This window comes from Chaetodon auriga, chromosome 18 (genome assembly GCF_051107435.1).
Source record: "Chaetodon auriga isolate fChaAug3 chromosome 18, fChaAug3.hap1, whole genome shotgun sequence".
Lineage (NCBI taxonomy): Eukaryota > Metazoa > Chordata > Actinopteri > Chaetodontiformes > Chaetodontidae > Chaetodon > Chaetodon auriga.
In genome coordinates, this window is record NC_135091.1 from 13,675,465 (window position 1) to 13,693,057 (window position 17,593).

At 41.5% G+C, this 17,593-nt stretch overlaps 3 protein-coding genes across 3 annotated transcripts; 2 read left to right on the plus strand and 1 right to left on the minus strand.

Moving 5' to 3' along the window:
• Positions 1 to 1,029: 1,029 nt before the first annotated feature.
• Positions 1,030 to 4,902, minus strand: slc25a47a (solute carrier family 25 member 47a). The gene is made up of 6 exons (XM_076756176.1): positions 4,754 to 4,902; positions 4,339 to 4,382; positions 4,178 to 4,249; positions 3,688 to 3,867; positions 3,316 to 3,580; positions 1,030 to 2,976 (listed from the first exon to the last, which is right to left on the minus strand). The coding sequence occupies exons 1-6, from the start codon at positions 4,788 to 4,790 to the stop codon at positions 2,663 to 2,665; spliced, it is 912 nt and encodes a 303-aa protein (XP_076612291.1). The 5' UTR covers positions 4,791 to 4,902; the 3' UTR covers positions 1,030 to 2,662.
• Positions 4,903 to 6,010: 1,108 nt separating this feature from the next.
• On the plus strand, positions 6,011 to 13,502 carry LOC143336197 (mitochondrial basic amino acids transporter-like). The gene is made up of 4 exons (XM_076756175.1): positions 6,011 to 6,429; positions 8,565 to 8,608; positions 8,929 to 9,012; positions 10,211 to 13,502. Exons 1-4 carry the CDS (start codon positions 6,402 to 6,404, stop codon positions 10,973 to 10,975), a joined length of 921 nt encoding a protein of 306 aa, XP_076612290.1. The 5' UTR covers positions 6,011 to 6,401; the 3' UTR covers positions 10,976 to 13,502.
• A 1,280-nt stretch (positions 13,503 to 14,782) lies between these two features.
• LOC143336547 (uncharacterized) lies at positions 14,783 to 16,888 on the plus strand. The gene is made up of 7 exons (XM_076756772.1): positions 14,783 to 14,829; positions 14,899 to 15,165; positions 15,300 to 15,602; positions 15,686 to 15,739; positions 15,880 to 15,981; positions 16,331 to 16,377; positions 16,488 to 16,888. The coding sequence occupies exons 1-7, from the start codon at positions 14,796 to 14,798 to the stop codon at positions 16,605 to 16,607; spliced, it is 927 nt and encodes a 308-aa protein (XP_076612887.1). The 5' UTR covers positions 14,783 to 14,795; the 3' UTR covers positions 16,608 to 16,888.
• Positions 16,889 to 17,593: the final 705 nt, after the last annotated feature.

Sequence of the window (17,593 nt, forward strand, 5' to 3'; positions counted from 1 at the left end):
CTCTAATACATAACAGGAATGAAGGTATCTGGTGAGATGTCAAAGACTATACTGTCCATCTTTTTCATATAAAATAATGGCTGACATTCACATTTTCAAGTTTTAATTTAAAATCTGTCCTACGTTCTACATCAAAACAATACAATTACATCACATACATTCATTCCAATGGAGTTCGCTACAACTGCATAGATTTCCGAGTTATGGGTAACCAAAGTAAACATAAAGATAGAATTTCCAGTATTATGAGTTGTGGATGACTGTACTAAGGTGGTGTCATACTCATACACTAGATGGTGGTACAACCTCACAGAACAATCATACAGGACACAACAATGGCTGTCTTACCTGGAAACAGGGTGTTGGGGAACTTGTTGAGAGGAAGCTGATTCTTATGTGTCGACGTGTTTATGTTGTTTATATATGTCTATGTGTGATTATTCTAACGTGGAAGTACGGGGAAGTCATGATTCAATTTGCAGCTACAATTCTGACATTCCTGAATCTAGAGAGTTCTTGAATGCAACTGAATGCTTCATTCAGATTCTCACCCACGTTCATTCAAATTTAAAATGTGAAGCTCCGGCACTTCACTACTGCTGTGCAGCTACTTTATTCATTTGAATACAGATGAATATGTGTGCATATCCGTGTGTCCCATGTACCCTCAACTGGCACTTTATCATTATGACTAACATCACGTTCCATATACAGCAGCGCACATTTTTATTGGTATGTACATTAATTTGGTTTCGTGCCCCTGTGGATTTATGAGAGGGCACTCTGCTGAGAAAACCACTTCTAGGCAGTTGCTTTCTCATGCATTCATTCCCATTTACCGGTGAGCATGTGTATTTATACTATGCAAAAATGCTAGAATTTCATATTAACCAAAGCTAAGGTCTTAAAGGAGATACAATAATTTGTTTTTGGTGAGTAAATATTCCAGTGTCTGCTCATTTTTCCATCAGTGAAACTGTGTTGGGTTAGTGTCATTCGTGCAGTAATAAAACAGAGACTAATGCAGGATTTAATCATTTTGTACAACTACCTTTATTATGGAAGGCACAATAAGCATGTTCATCATAGTTGTACAAATTACAAGAAATACCATTCATGAATTTTTTCCCTGATTGAAAGACTGTCTCCTGCTCTGAAACCAAACGTCTGCCCTTAAAATGTTAGCGGCATGTCAGGAGCAGTACAACCCTGATCCCACAAAAGTTGGGCCACTGTAAAACATAAATGAAACAGAGCATGATAAGCTGCTAATCCTTTCTGCTGTTCAATAGTGCAAAACGCTGGACTTAATTATCTTATCTTACCATGTGCAATTTTCAATTAACGTGCAATTTAAAAAAAAAAAAAAATCCCATTAGCAATAGTATTCTTAATACCCTTGTAGAGAATGTATATATATACAATATAAAGTTTATTTTTATATACTTTTTATTTTGTATTTTTTATTCTCTTCTATGTTTCCTTTTATATTCCTGCTGCTATTGCTGCTGCCTTTAACATCCTAATTTCCCCTACGGGGGATTAATAAAGTTTTATCTTATCTGTTTGACATATACTCAGTTGAGTAACTTCAACTCCAAAAACACCTGTTTGGAACATTCCACAGGTAAACAGGCTCATTGGTAACAGGTGATAGTATCATGATTGGGTATGAAAGGAGCTTTATCGAAAGGCTCAGTTGCTCACAAGCGAGGATGGAGTGAGTCACCACTTTGTGAGCGCAGGATTGTATAAAGGATGTTATGACAAGGGCCCAGGGACACTGTCTGTTTGCAAATGTCTGCATTCTGTTTCTATATATGTTTCACACAGTGTCCCAACTTCTTTGGAATGAGGGTTGTCTTAAAGTGAGCATTTGTATTTCGAGAAAGAACAATTCTATAAATGTTCAAGAGAAGGATGGAATAAAAAATGAGTGTATACATGTTCTGATTACAGACAGATTGCACTGAGGATTTCAGCGCTGGTCATAACAGCTGCTACTTTCATAGTCTGCCACACTAACACTGACATGACATGAACGTTTAGTCAGAACCTGATTATCTACTGTTTCCAGGTCTATTTACTGAGTGATCCTTTCATAAACCCCGTTCATCCATGTTTAAAACACCAAAATGTTTTATCTAGATTGTTCATCTGTGCCATGTTGCTAATCAGCTGGAAATGAGTTGCCATGCAGCTTATAATATCCATTCATTCTGCGTGGGCATAGATGGCTGTCATGCTTGTTGCTGTAAACTGTGCGTACTGCAGCTCATTCATAAATTCTGAATTCAAGGCCCTGAAAGCTCTTGAATGGAGTCAAATATGGCGTAACTTTGCCACTGGTACACTGTTCCTCTTGTCAAAAACAGAGCAGCAAAGAAGAAAAACAATGTTGGCCAGGGACTCCATCTAGTGGCCGTAGGGCTGCAGGTTCAGCCTATGGTAACAGTGCCCATCACTGATAAATGACTCCTGAGCATATTAGGATACATCACCCTACATAAGTGAATATTCTACTTGTAACAGACGGTTCAAGTGATGATGGAAACAATCAAAATATTGCAATGCCTTTTCTGGCCACACGTCTTTGCTATCATGCATGTAAAAACAAACATCAGCATTAAACACAGACAGACAAACCCCAACAGAACATTGACTATTCAAACCCTAAACGAGACGGGTCGACACCGCCAGGTCTGGCTCGGAGGAAACCGGTGAGGACCTCGTATGTAACGAACACCACCATGTTGACGGGGAACGCGCGCAAACAGTTAATGCCTAAGCTCCTGAAGAACACTCCCGCTCCCTCCACCCTCACTGTCTCAGTGATGCAGTGGTAGAATCCCTTGTACCGCCTCGTCTCCCGGGCCCCGTCCATCTGCAGACGGGCTTTGATCACGTCCATGGGTGTTCCTAGCGTCCAGCCTGCCATTCCTGCTATTCCCCCTGCAAGCATCACGCCGCTCCAATCTGGAGGAAAAGGAAAAGACAGTGGCGTTATGGAGATGCACTGACATTTAAAATGGTAAAATCCCAATGAAGGGCTTGTTGGCCTTGGTCGTGCAACTCATTGGAAGCAATGGTTATGGTTATGGTGTTCGAATGATTCAATTAATGTGGATGCCATCACAGTCATCAGATGTGATGTTGTTGATTTAATTTAACAGTAAAAAAACATCATATGAGTTGCAACTCAAAACACGACAACACACACAAAGATCAATTTACACTGCTGACACACACAGGAAGAGTCACACACCAAACAGAGGGCTGTTCTTTGAAAGAAAATGCGCTGCTGGCTTCACTCACCCGGTCTTTTCTTGTCGCTGTCTGTCAGCCACTCACAGATGGTTGTGTAAGTCAAGAAGTACACAGCGTATGACGGCCCGTCTCTTAGCATGAGCGGGAGCATTCCTCTGTAGAGCCCCGTGATCCCCTCCTCTTTGATAATGCTCAGCAGACAGTGAACAGGGCCACGGTACTTGGGTTTGGGCATGTTCGTGCCTCCTCGTTTGGACTCTGTCTGACACTGCAGACGTACTTTCACTATGTCACCTGGAGACATCACTGATATCTGTCGGAGGCAGACAGGGACAGTCTAAATTGCAGGTGAAATGAAGCGCATGATTGAAGCACATGACTCAACAGCTTTCAGAGGGTTTGTAAAATTGCATCCGTTACCTGAGCTATCCCCCCCGCCATACCAGAGAGGAAGATTTCTAATTTGGTGTTTGGACCGCAACCGGCGCCTCGGGCCTGGCTCAGACATTGGAGGCAGTTCCTGTATGTGCCAAACACCACTGAGGAAGTCATAGAGATTGTGGTCACGGGTAAGGACATGCCTTTGAAGAAGCCATGCACCTGATAACACAAGCGAGAGAAAACAGAGGATAAACATCTGTCACTAAATCCAGCAATTAAGTTGCCTTTAAATCCTAATGTGGCATTCAAAATCCAAATCCAGTGGCGATGTGCAGACACCCGAGATAATTTTTATCCAAGAAAGTTACACCTGGACACAACTAAATGTGACACATTTACCACATGTTGACTCCATTTCCAACATTATTCTAGCTCCGCTGGGTAAGTGTGGAGGACCAGGCCGCAGTTTGGACTGTAGCAGGTGATCTTAAAAACCTTGCATCACAATGACCACACCAGCTCCTCTTACCCCTTCTTTTGAAAATGTGGCCACTGCACACTGCCATATTCCAGTAAACTGCTTCTGAGTTTGGATCCGGACCTACAAAGATACAGAAGGTGTATGAAAAGGACGTCCATTTGTTATACAGTCACCTTGACTGCTTCAGCTACACACGTCTCTAACTGTACCTTCACGGTGTCCAGAGGGTAGCCCACTGCCACTCCACAAGCCCCTGTGTGTTTCCAGAGAAAAGAGAGCATCAAGGACACAACAGACACACAGCGATGCTCAAGGTGATGAGCTTGAACTGCAACTTTATTAATGTGCAGCTGACAGGAAGCTTATCAGTCATACGTCTTTACAACGTGACTGCTAATACTATCACTTCATTCCTCTGGTTGAATTGACATGAGATTAAAACTGGACACGCAAAAAGACACACAAACCATCATCAGGGCTAAGCTTATCTTTCCATATGCTGTTGCTTTTCTGTCATGTTGTTATCGCACCATGCAGATACAGTCGCTAGCTATGTAGCTAACACTGCTGCTAACTCGTGCTAACATTAAATGAGAGACTAGCTAGAGTAGCGTAAACTGTTACCTGCGATTGATCCAGATACAAAATCAGCGATATGCATCCTGTCATACGGTGACTGACCGACACACAGTTGTCAGACGCGAGCCCATTCTTCTTCTCGCATGTGTTTCATAAAACGTAACCTTCAGTGTGTTGCTGTTACATCACGCGGCAGAGGCGTGTCACACCGCGAGCCAAACAGCGTCGATTTAGAGCAGAGATCCCGACTTTACCCGAAGATAGCCGAAGGATTCTCTATTTATAAACAGTTAAGAATCTTGAAGTATTTTATAGTATGGTCTACAAAGAAAAAATAAATAAATAAAAATAAAAAAAGTCATTTAAAAAACATTTTAAGGAAACTCCTTACACTTAATCCCACATGTCATATGATATTATTTACATTATTTTGCACTACTGTTATCCATGCTAATATATGCTCATATACTACATTACATCTTTTGCAGTTTTTAAGTTTTTAATGTTTTTTTCCTCAACTGTGCAATAACACTGTATTTATTATCCATATAGGCAACAGTATTTTTTTCTAAACTGTACATATTGTGCTTATACATAGACTCGTGAAATTCCATGTTCTAAAACAATACTTCTCAAGTACAATACAACACACGACACTGGTAGTTTTTATCATAAGAGTTTTGGCAAGAGTATTTTTATGGGCAGTAGAATTTTAATGTCATTCAGTATTTTTATAATCTGTACTTCATGTGCATATACATAGTTGATATTTTTATTCTATAGACTGTATACTATCTATATTACTATCTATATCTATACTATTATCTTGACCCTTCTGTGCCGCTGTTTTTGCTGTTTTTGCTTTTATTAATACTTGCTAGCTTTAACGATTTAAAGTTCCGGGTCGGGGAGCAATAAAGTTTTATCTTATCTTATGTTAATACTAATGACAATTGCTTTTAATGAACTTGTCAAACACAAAGCTTGTTAACAATGAAACTGTTTCCATCCTCTAGCACTTGTCTTCATGTGCAGCCCACCCGAAAGCAAAACTTTCTTGATGTCAGACTGTGGGGGCGGCTTCAATGGCCTGGACCCGGGCAAAAGCAAAACATCACACGGCACAAATGACGCATTTCAGCACTGGGAGCCCTTGCAGTATGAAACCAATGAATGACGAGAATTACGTGTGAAGTAGGAGGGTTGTAGTCGTTAACTCTTCGCTGGGATTGGTTAGAAATACTACCCGACGCCGGTAATTCCCGCCCCCTATTAGTTACTTCCTGCGACGCTACCTTCCTTGCTACAGAAATAAACCTCCTTGATACAGGTTACGGGCAGGGTGTCCACATTGACTGTAAACGCCACACCGGTTTATGGAGGTCGCTTAGGGCAACAGGAGAGTTTTGTTAGATTAAGAGAGTACAAGCTAAATAACCGGTCCGAGAAATTGTCAACATTTGCGCATTGACAGGTCTTGGAGGGATTCTCAGCTACCCCGTGCTAGCTAACAGACGCTAACTGAAAGCGTCAGTTAGACCATTAGCTAGATTAAACAGCGAGGGACAGTGACAGGTGTACAACAGAGTAAAGGTTGTAGACAAAAACAACGTTTCATAGAGTTGTTGAGAGCATCTTCAGCTAGTGTTTGGTGATATTAAGTCCTTCAGCTAGGTGACGTGCAGGAGCGGTGATGGACTTCATTGCTGGATGCATCGGAGGTAAGTTAGTGGCTGCTCATTTCACCTTGCACATTTGTCAGGCGCAGCTGCCAAAGAGCCACGTTGATCTGAGTCATTGTAGCCTGACCTAGCTGGGCTGATATGCCCCATGTGTTCCTCTTTCAGCGGTAATCGTAAACCACAAACCTTCCCAGCACCACCCTTACTGATGCAACTCTATCACAAAATTGCAAGTGTATTTTCGTAATTCCACCGCATGTCGGCACACTAAAGCCAGTACTGTGAATTCTCTGAATACCCCTGATTGCATTTCACGTAATACTAGACTTTGAGGTTCAATGAGTGGAAGTTGTGAGTGGCTTATTCTGCCATTTAGGCGCAGGGTCACCTAGAAAATCTTAAGATATGAAGTTCATTATTCTGAAGCGCTTACTCCCTTGTATCAGTTGGTATTTGCTCCACAGTAACGTTAGTTTTTGGTGATTGCTAAAAAACATCATAACAGAAGGTTAAGTTCAATAGCTTGACCTTCAGAGACAGAGTATGACTTTAATTGAATGCAACAGGTGTCCGATATGTCCAAGGTGCAGCATGTTGAAGGTTTACAGGGCAAAGACATGTTAGTGTCTGTTTCAGAGAAGTGCTTCCTCACAAAGATATGGAGAAATGCTGATGTTGGTGCACCTTCGATGTTTCTCCTTTGTGACCCTGCTGAGAACTAAAAGCATGCAAACACTACACAAGTGCAACCTGAGCATTCAGGCTAGGATGGCTTGGCTTTTTTAAGTTTGCACACACGCCAGAGGCAGACGAGGCAGAGACAAATCACTCCACACCCCTTCACAGACCAATCCCATGCTTTCTTTACTTGACAGTGATTGACACCCCCCTCCCACCCTTTCACAGTGTGGTAGAGTTCAGGGAGCTGTGTACAGTGAAATGGGAAGCCGTTCGCTGCTGTTTAAGTGTGGTCTAGTTTGTGCTTAGCTCAAAACAAAGTGTCATCATGATTGAAAGTTTATATTTAAGCCTGCATCTTCTGACACCAAAAGATGGGTGGCGTCACACTGAAGAGAAATGTCACATGGACTATGATGCAACACTCTGCTCTGCTTGTTTTTCCTTATACCAGGGCATTGAGGTCAATGACCGCTCGTCATTGTGTCAAACACATGTCTGCTTGTGTTCTTTTCCTGGCTTACAGCTGGAACTCATTCCTGATTGGCTCTTTTTACAAATGGGTCAGGTGACAAAGCAGGTGCTTATGTAGGATTAGCTCGCTGTGGTTTGTTTACAGTGACAGGTCAGTACATTCAAGTCGAGATTTCCAGTATTTCTTTCAAAACTGTGTAATTATTTAATTGTCATCTGGAGTATTTTTTGCTAAAGCAGACAAAATAATCACCAAATGTCTGTTTTTCAGACATATCAGCAAATGAAATACCTGACAAATGAAGGTGTTTCATTACATTGATGCAGAGGTCATATAAAAATCCAATCCTGTCATCAAGCAGTGTTACTCACTGATTAGCAATATTGCCCACATTGTTCTAACATATTGACATGTATTAAATACATGGCTACCACAGTATAAACTATATGCCTGTAAAAACCTAATGCAGCCATATATTGGATTATATAGGTTCTCCCCTCCCTTTCTGTGCTATCTTTGAATGTTGTGGTCAGGCTGGGAACTATTATTAAGTTTCAGCATAGACCCAAACTGGCATGAGAACATGGGCACAAGCCAAGGTTACGTAACTTTCAGAGATGCGTTAAAGAAAGTTTTAGAGGGTGATGATGCCCAGTGAGTTGGCTCTGGCTCGATAAGGCAGTGTTACCCTGGAGTGTAAAATTACACAACAGTGGCAGCAGCAAGCAGGTTGGCCTTCTAAGACTGGTCAAATAGGCCAAAGACTGGATAGATAGGCCCAGATTTCTGAAAATAATTAGGAAAGGTGGCATGTGTACAGTAACCTTCAGGGTACTGACTTTATCATAATTGTACAGAACACAGACAAATGCTGGGCTGGCATTGAGTGTGTTTGAGTCGGTTAAAATCAGTTGATTGTGTCACTCTTTTGCATTTATAACTTTTAATCAAGACTGATCAAATGATGATAAATTATCATTGTCTGTTGTATTTTTCTCACTGTTCTTTCCTTTGTCTCCAGGTGCTGCTGGAGTCTTGGTTGGACACCCATTTGATACAGTTAAGGTGGGCAATGTTTTCAGCATAATTTCAGAGTTTTACAGGCCTTTTTAGGTAATTCTCTTTTGAAAACATGTATTTTATTACTTTAAATACAGAAACTTTATATTAACTGTTAAACAGATATCTCAGTATGTTTCCAGCATATGCTTTTGATGCTTCATGCTAAATGTTTTTCACTGAGTTGCCTCATCATCACTATGCAGTGTATACAGCTAGCTGACTTCAACATTGGAAATTTTGTTCTCCTTTACCCATGTTATGATGGGGAAAATGATTAGTTGTCGAAGGTGTGACTGATCATTGAAGTTTGTCCTCTTTTCCAGGTGAGACTGCAGGTCCAAAATGTTGATAAGCCTCTGTACCGTGGGACCTATCACTGTTTCCAGTCCATCATACGGCAGGAGTCGGTACGTGTCTTTATTTCCCATACAGATCAAATGCTAATATATGTGGTCAGCAATATTACTGATACATGACTATGGTGAAGTAAAGCACTGTGTGTGTATGGTAAGCCTGACTCTGACATACATGAAGTTTTTCAAGTTGTTGAGTTGACTGAAAGTAGTTTTTTGTAGTTTTTTTTGGTTTGTTGCTACGTGTCATCTAACTTTCTGGGCCGTAAAGCTGTGAGGTGGCTGCTCACGATGACACCTATGCAATAGTTGTGTTTGACAAAATCTATTTTTAGCGAGGTCCAGCGAACTTGGCTGCATCTGGACATCTGTGAGGTCAGAGAGACCTGATAGCAGAGTTATGTCACTCTCGGGTCTGATGACTGAATGGAGGAAGACTCTAATTTTATTGAATGGGTTCAGACTTGTTTTGCTTGGTTGTTTTCAAGCGCCGTAGAGTTTGTTTTCGCCTGCTGACAAGATTCATATTGTTTTTTGTTTTTTTTAACTTTTGGTGTAATCACTGTGATTTGTTTTTTCCTTTATTATTTTCTCCCAAGCGACTTGGAAAACTATTTTCAGCCTGAGAAGTGTTTTTAAAAAATCTCATTTACGTCATAGGGTTTGTTATTTAAAGCTTCTGAATGATTCCCTGCAGCACATTATTTTTGTGCAGCAGCAAACTGAAGGAGCACCAGTTTCCAGGATCATTATTTAAGTAGCCTCAGGGTGTTCACATTTTTCTCACTCATACAGCAGGCACCTTTGTTACAGCAAGTGTTATAGGGAGTGCCAGGAGGACATAAATGGCTGTACTGAAAAGATGAAAAAGCTAAAGAGACTGGTCTCATAGTGTATACAGCAACAGAAATAAAATGGAAGGCATGATAGGAAAGGAGTTTCTCATGGTGATGGGAACAAGTAAACTTTGTTGTGAGAGTTGGACACATGCAAGAGTTGTACTTAAGTTCTACATGTCAGGGCTTTTTCAAATTCTATGATATAATTATGTTATTGTATTTGAGGTAGACTTACTGTTTCTTTTAACGGCAGCGTTAAAAGAAACAGTAAGTTTAATCTGAGGTTGCTGAATGAGACCCTCAGTGTTTTGTTTGTTTGAAAGAAAAATAAGCCCCTCTGTGCTGGTGATTTCATTTTGTAGTGATGTGTTAACACACCTTGTCTAATGCGATGTCTCTGCTCCTGTGCACAGGTATTGGGCTTGTATAAAGGCATTGGATCCCCCATGATGGGCCTTACATTCATCAATGCCATAGTGTTTGGCGTTCAGGGAAACACCATGCGGATGCTGGCACACGACACCCCCATGAACCAGTTCCTTGCTGGTGCGGCAGCAGGTGCCATCCAGTGTGTCATCTGCTGCCCTATGGAACTGGCTAAAACCCGCATGCAAATGCAGGGTACCGGAGAGAAGAAGTCCTCCAAGAAGCTGTACAAGAATTCCCTGGACTGCTTGGCACGCATCTACAAACGCGAGGGTCTGCGGGGCGTAAACAGAGGCATGTTGACCACACTTATCCGCGAGACACCTGGTTTTGGAGTGTACTTCCTGGCCTACGATGTGCTGACGCGCAACCTCGGTTGTGAGCCAGACGACCGCTACATGATCCTCAAACTGCTGTTTGCCGGAGGCATGGCTGGTATCGCTTCCTGGCTTTCCACCTATCCCGTGGACGTGATCAAATCACGGCTGCAGGCAGACGGGGTGGGTGGGGTCAATCAGTACAGCAGCATTGCTGACTGTGTGCAGCAGAGCGTGAGGAGAGAGGGCTACATGGTATTCACACGAGGCCTCACCTCCACGCTGCTACGGGCCTTCCCTGTGAACGCAGCTACCTTTGCCACCGTCACCCTTGTCCTCATGTACGCCCGAGGGGTGGAAGAGGGACCTAAAGACTGTGAGCCAGCTCAGCCAAGTCACCATGCGCAGATACAAGCCCAGCCCTCCAGCCTGTGACAGCACAGAGAGTCACCCTCAACCTGGGCACTTTACAAGAGCATGGGAAGACAAAATATACATACAAACCCTTTGTTACTGTCAGACCAGTCATTCCCAATTTTGAGTCCGACAATACCTGGTTTCATGTGAAAACATATATTTATTTTTAGCAATAATTTAAGTTTCAGGTTTGCCTCTGATGATGCAGACTTGTAAGGGGATGATGTTACCTCTAATAATAAGAGTGGAAAATTGGAGCTATGACATTCATGAAAGTTTTAAGCAGCAGCTATTATCTGTCGGAGACCTGTTGTATGACGCTGATCTCATTACAAAACGTGGTGGCTAGGTAGTGTGTACACTGTAGATGCTGACAGTTGTCTCTCTCTCTCTTGATCACATACTGTATATCTTTAAATGTGCAGTGTTTAACTGTACCTGTATATATCATTTTGGTTCTTTTCTTTTTTTTTAATATATGTTGGAAAGACTTTTCCTGCCTTACGATATTATATTTGTGTGAGGAAGATGAAGCACTTGTTTGTACCTGAACTGTATCCCCTGAAGAGCCAAGCAAGCTTGAGTAAAGGAATGTAGCATTTGGTATGCGTGCAGGACTTATCGCTCGTGTCTGCTTTCAACCCCCCCCCCCCCCCCCCCCCCCAAAAAAAAGAAAAAAAAACCAACAACCCATATTGCAGCTATAATCTAATCATCACGAAGGCACTGTTAGTTAGAAATCCACTGGTCTGAAAGGCTCTTCAGGGGCTGAATGCAAACTGTGATCAAGGTTTTCGATGGCATTGTGTTTTATGTCTTGTTTGTTGTGTTTCATCAAGTAAAAGGAAGTTTTATCATTGTGACTTTTACTGCTGTATTAAAGGCCTGATCCAGAGGTGGAACGTGGAACCACATACATGACACTGTACTTGTGTACTGTACTTTTTTTTTTTATATTCTATTTTATTTTTTGTACATTTTGGTTCTTGGTTATTCTTAAATATATATATTTTTAAAGCTGTATGTGATATGGTTATTGCAGGGTCAAACATGCATGCTGGAGGCAGGGTTAGGAAAAGTTTCAAACTGAGGGGCCAACAAACACATCCCAGTATTTAGTAATGGCCCTCATTCATTTAACTTCTTGTCAAATCCGAATGTTTAACCCGTAATGATCCCCCAGGGCTCATTGTGGCTGATTTGTGGGAGTCTGAGTTTATCTCTCTTGCGATTTGAATCAAATTGATCCCACAGTAACCACATTTGTGCCCAGAAGCACAAGGACTGCTTGGTATTAGACAGCCTGCAATATGAAGAAATGCCAGCTACCGCTTCACCAACGAAAAAGCAATGTTTTTTAACTTGTATTTGATGAGGAATTGAGCCACCTAGAGTGGCTCTATAATGCTGCTTAAAGGGTGCAATGTATTTCTTGCTTCTGGTGACTGTGTTCCTGTGGAGGTTTGAAGCTATTGTTTCTCTTTACTTGACAAATGCATATTTGTGTGTACCATATACTGTACCTAATCTGGATTGGGCCTTTAATTAGATTTATTTATTTTTGAAGTTACTATATTACCTTGATAATGTACAGGTGTTGTTAATGAGTGGAATTTGTGTGCTTTCTGCATGTGTGTGGTCAGTGTCAGATGATTTAGTCTGTATTTTACTCCTGAATGTTGAATTTTTTGCTGTTAAGCAATCAAAGTTTCTCCCGCACGGATGCTAACGTGTCAGTTCCCATCGAAGCAGTAAGTTGCCAGCACAAATGATAATCTGTTCCCTGAATGCTTTCCCGAGCTCTTTCTGAAGTTGTGAAACGCAGCAGCACACCAAACTACTGTTGTCCTTTGTGTAAGAAGACTGTCTGTGAAAGGTTTTTGCGGAGCAGGAAGTCACAGATGCACTAAAGCCTTCCGTGTCTTGAATGTATCGCACCTGTGTTCACTCGCAGGTGTTCAGACTGAGCTGAGAGCGATTTCTTGGAATCTTATTTGAACTTGAACGTCACTCGTTTGGCTTGTTCAAAGCTGCTCAGAGAAGCTTGTTGTGTTCTGGTTTGGTGGTGAGTGATGATGATAAATGAAAGCGGGAAAAATGCAAAGGGATATTTGGTATGTCTGCGTAAGCCGCTTGTGTTAAACTGATAATCCCACCTCTTCAACAGTGACTGTTATCTCTGACTATAAAGTAGATTACATCTTGCTCATTGCCATTGGACCGCTAATATTTAGTCCAGCTGATGTGAAAGATGCAATATGTACAGGATGTAACTGTATTCATGTAAACTTGTTTTGAAGTGGTAATGTATATATACACATATATAACATATATTTTTCAGTCTTGTTGTGTGGCTCCATGAATGTCTGAGTTTGAGCTGTTTTTAAAGTCTCTATTTGACCAGTTTGAGTTTGCTGTTACACTAAAGAGATTTTAACTGAAAAACTGAGACATGATATTTTTGTAACATAGTCATACATAACCTATTTGTCTAGATTTGTCACGGAGGATCTGTACAAATGGGTAAATAAAAATAATTTCAGCAGCTGTTTGTTTTGAATCCAGCCCTCTTCACTCGTGCACTGATGAATGCAGCGTTCCACATTTTTAATCAGAGCTGAGTGTGTTCTTGTGGGTTATGACATGAGCTGTTACTATAATTAACAAATGATGGCATTCACAGGCCGCTCCCTGTGAAAAAATGATAGCAATCACATCAACTAAGAAGGCCTAACGAGGTTTCATTGTTTACTGCTACACATGGGAGCGGTGCACCATTAAGCTGTCAAAAAAAGACTTGTTTGTTCATCACATATTTGTTCATTATAGAGCACAATAATGTACTTGGTCTCCAGTATATTTAAGGTCAACAAGCCCTCACATTTTATTGTAAAAAGACCCTGTGTTTGCTATTGTCACAGGTGACACAGCAGCTTACATAATATTAACTGGGTGTGTGAGGTGGCAGATTTATTAATAAACCTGAGTATTTGAGGATTCAACACAAGCAGTGCGTTCTGTCCGTTAACACCCACTGGGTGCCTTACAAAGCATCCACAGGTGCTGAAGAGGAAAGATATGTTAGTGAACCGCACAGATGAAATCACTGTACAGTGGAGCAGAAAGAGTCGAAAGCAACCTTCAGTGTCGCCTCTCACGTCAGGATTTTAATAACTGAACCAAAGCGACATCTGCTGATGGTCAGTGGTAAATGCAACAACAGGGTCATCCAGTTCATCCAAATAGAGAGAAAGAAACACTTGCTGTACTCTTCCAAGTCGATAGTTTTCATTATGTACTCAGTATTTACGGATTGAGACCACCACAAACAAATCAATTCACCTCTGCTGTACTGGGGTCAGTGGTGAAGAACTAACGCTTAAAATCAATCTAAAATTGATCTCATATTTTCCTTAGAGTTTTACCTCCAGATTTGTCCTTCGTTGTTAGAATTACACACACAGCCACTTGCACAGAGACGTGTTTGTGATGGAAATGCAACCCTCAACAAAATCACAATGACACAGATTTACAGATCCTAAACAAAGATCCTCCTCCTCCTCCTCCTCCTCCTCTTCTTCTTCTTCTCATCATTATCATGTGGAAATATATAGTTTGTGATAATGTCTAAAACCAAACCCTGACTAACAACAGCTGTATTGTTTGTATTAACCCGTTCTTGCACTCTGACTAGCAGTTGTTCAGGTTTTCTTCAGGTTTTCCAGAGGTGGTTGAGAATGTTGACAAATGCAGGAAACGACATTTCTGTTGACCAACGTTAAGAGCTGTGTTCCTTTTCAGATGCGCACACAGGATGGCTGGAACCACTCACAGTGTGATGAGGCTGCTGTTGTTGTCTTTGATCAGAGCAGGTAAATGAAACACAATCTTGTCCCGAGATCTTAGTTTTCTAATCTCAAACATATGTCTTCTTTCTTCAGGTGTAAAAGGAGACGATGGTCTGATGTTTCAACGGGGCTACGATATTACATTTCCATGTGAAGAAGACGCAGTGTGCTTTCATATATGGCACTTCAGCACAAGCCAAACAAGTGATCACATAGCCATAGTCAGTAATGGAGAGATCCAGACAGCCAAATCAGAGGATGAGGACTCAAAATGCACCTTGACACTCAAAGACCTCACAGCCGAGGATGTTGGACGCCATCGCTGCCAACAAAGGCCAGATGTCTTCTCTCCTCGCAGCCGTGAGTACTGTCAAGATTTCTGTTTAATTGCTGCCTGAGTTGATACAGAATTTATTTCACTTTATCAGAGAGGAGAAGAAGAAATACGTGCCACATGCACGTAAATAAAGAAAACGGAATTTTTTTTCTTTCAGCCCCTTCTTCCACCCCAGAGGTAAACGTCATGCCTGGCAAAATGGTGTCGCTGCAGTGTATTCTCCTCACCTACGTAGAGCTGGGACACTGCAATAAACAGCTACAGCAGGTCAGCCTGACGTGGGTGGATGAAGCCGGCGCTGAGATACAAGAGGACTCACAACATCAGATAAAACGGGAGTCTGCTTGTGATGTAACTCTGACTATCACTTTTCAAAGTCCTGAAAACAAGAAGTTTAGATGCCAGGCGACTGTGGATGGACAAGTGCAGACTTCAGTGGAGTTGCGTGTCAGAGTTCCAGGTCTGTATGGCTGATTCTAACCAGTAGACTCCCAGATGATGAACGCAAAGATGTAATAATGACAAATGCTATTTGCTTTTTAGCTCTCAAAGGGAGAGGAAGAGGATTCGTCATAGAACCAGAACCTGAAAATCAAGGTAGGCCTCCAGTGCTCGACACCAGTCTTTCCTTCTAACTCTCAGACTGCTCCGTATAGCTCCGACATGCATTTGGAGAACTGTTTTTAACATACAAAACATTATTTTACACGTGAAATGATAATCATTTTCATTTTCAGGTGGCAACCATGATGCTGTTGCCGTGGCTGTGGGGGTGGTGGGATGTGTGGTTTTGACAGCGTTGGTTGCAGCATTTGCTGTGAAGAACAGAAGAAGAACAAGTACATTTTTTTTACACTTCCTGAGAATATAGAAAGTGTGTTGAAATCAGTACTATGGAAAATTGTCACATACCTGTGCACAGACTAGCCCATGCATGTATACGGTCCCTTCCAAACGCATGTCCACATGCACGCAGGTCACCTTGCACAATTGTACTGTGTGGTGTTTGAGGCAATCACTTACGAGTGATGTGCCAATATACCACAAGTTCTGTTTTCACTGTTCCCAACATGATTTTTATCAGCGTGTACTCATCAGATACTCGTCGGTCTTAGATACATCTGGTCACATAACTTCTCCCGTCTGCATAGTAAATTATAAATGTATGTATCTGGATCTTTATTATAGGAAACCGGCTGCAGGAGGAGTCTTGTTACACGACCCGCATCAACAACGTAAGTCAACTCTCATTAACAAACACACAGAGTAAAATCTTTTCTGCTTTTTCCCCCTTGGAAAATTAATGAGAGTTTATGTGTGTGTGTGTGTGTATGTGTGTGTTTAGATCACAAATGCAGACGATGTGGTCTACGCTGAGGTTATTCTACCTGTTGGCTCTGACCTGCAGGTTCATGAGCATGAGGACACTGAATACGCCTGTGTCCGGTACTTGCCTGCTTTGTGAAATGTAAACTGCTGTGTATCTTGTCTTTGTTATTGACCTCCGGCCATTGTGCTATCATGTATTTTAATACTGTGAGTTGCTCCGCACCAAATCCCTGTACTGTAACTGTAGTCGGCACTTAAAGTCAGTGAGAACATTTTACCCATTAACTCAACTATTTTGCATTTTAAATTTAGAAAAGTGTGAACAGTCTCCCTCAGTACACTTTACTTACATTTTACTAAATCTATTTCTATCAGATGTAGAGTCATACAGAGGGTGTATTCACTGAAATCGGCATTCATTGTGATTTATGGTGTGTGTAATTCTTTCTTTGCAGAACTGTGTTCAGGTCTCTAATAAATCAAAAGATGACAAACTGGCTGCTTGTCTGCAGTAATCCTATAAAACAAACCCTTACAGTCGTTGCAGAGAGAAAGATATTCCAATAAGGTAACTTTCCTATAACCTTGTGTTACATTTAAAGATAATATGTGCTCCCTTGTGGAGTGACAACTCTATCACCGACTGTGTGAATCATTTGAGTGTTGAATATCAAGGTCAAGAACATTTCCCTTTCAGTAAATTCAGGCTAGCAGTAACTCTGCAAAAAAGATCTAATTTGGGGTATTTGAAAAGGTTGAAAACAGCAAATGCAAGCAAATGATAGTGTACTGACTGTAACTCTTTTTACTGAGTCCAGGTGGAGAAATTTACAGGATGTGGCTGCAGGCAACATGGCTGAATCACCAAAGAACACATGTGTTGTGTAAACCCTCAAGCAGCCACGGTGTATTTTTGACTGGTATTGTTTGGTGGTGTGGTATTTCAGCATGTGATGGTGGTTTGCCATTCAGTGCAGAAACTTCAGGTTGTGGCACTTCAAACCTGATATTTTGCCCGTACAAACATGAGTTAATCTTTGGCTGAAGCTTGCTTCAATCCTTTCAGTCTTTCCCTTGCCTGTAAACACACTGTCTCACCTGCACACACACACACACACACAC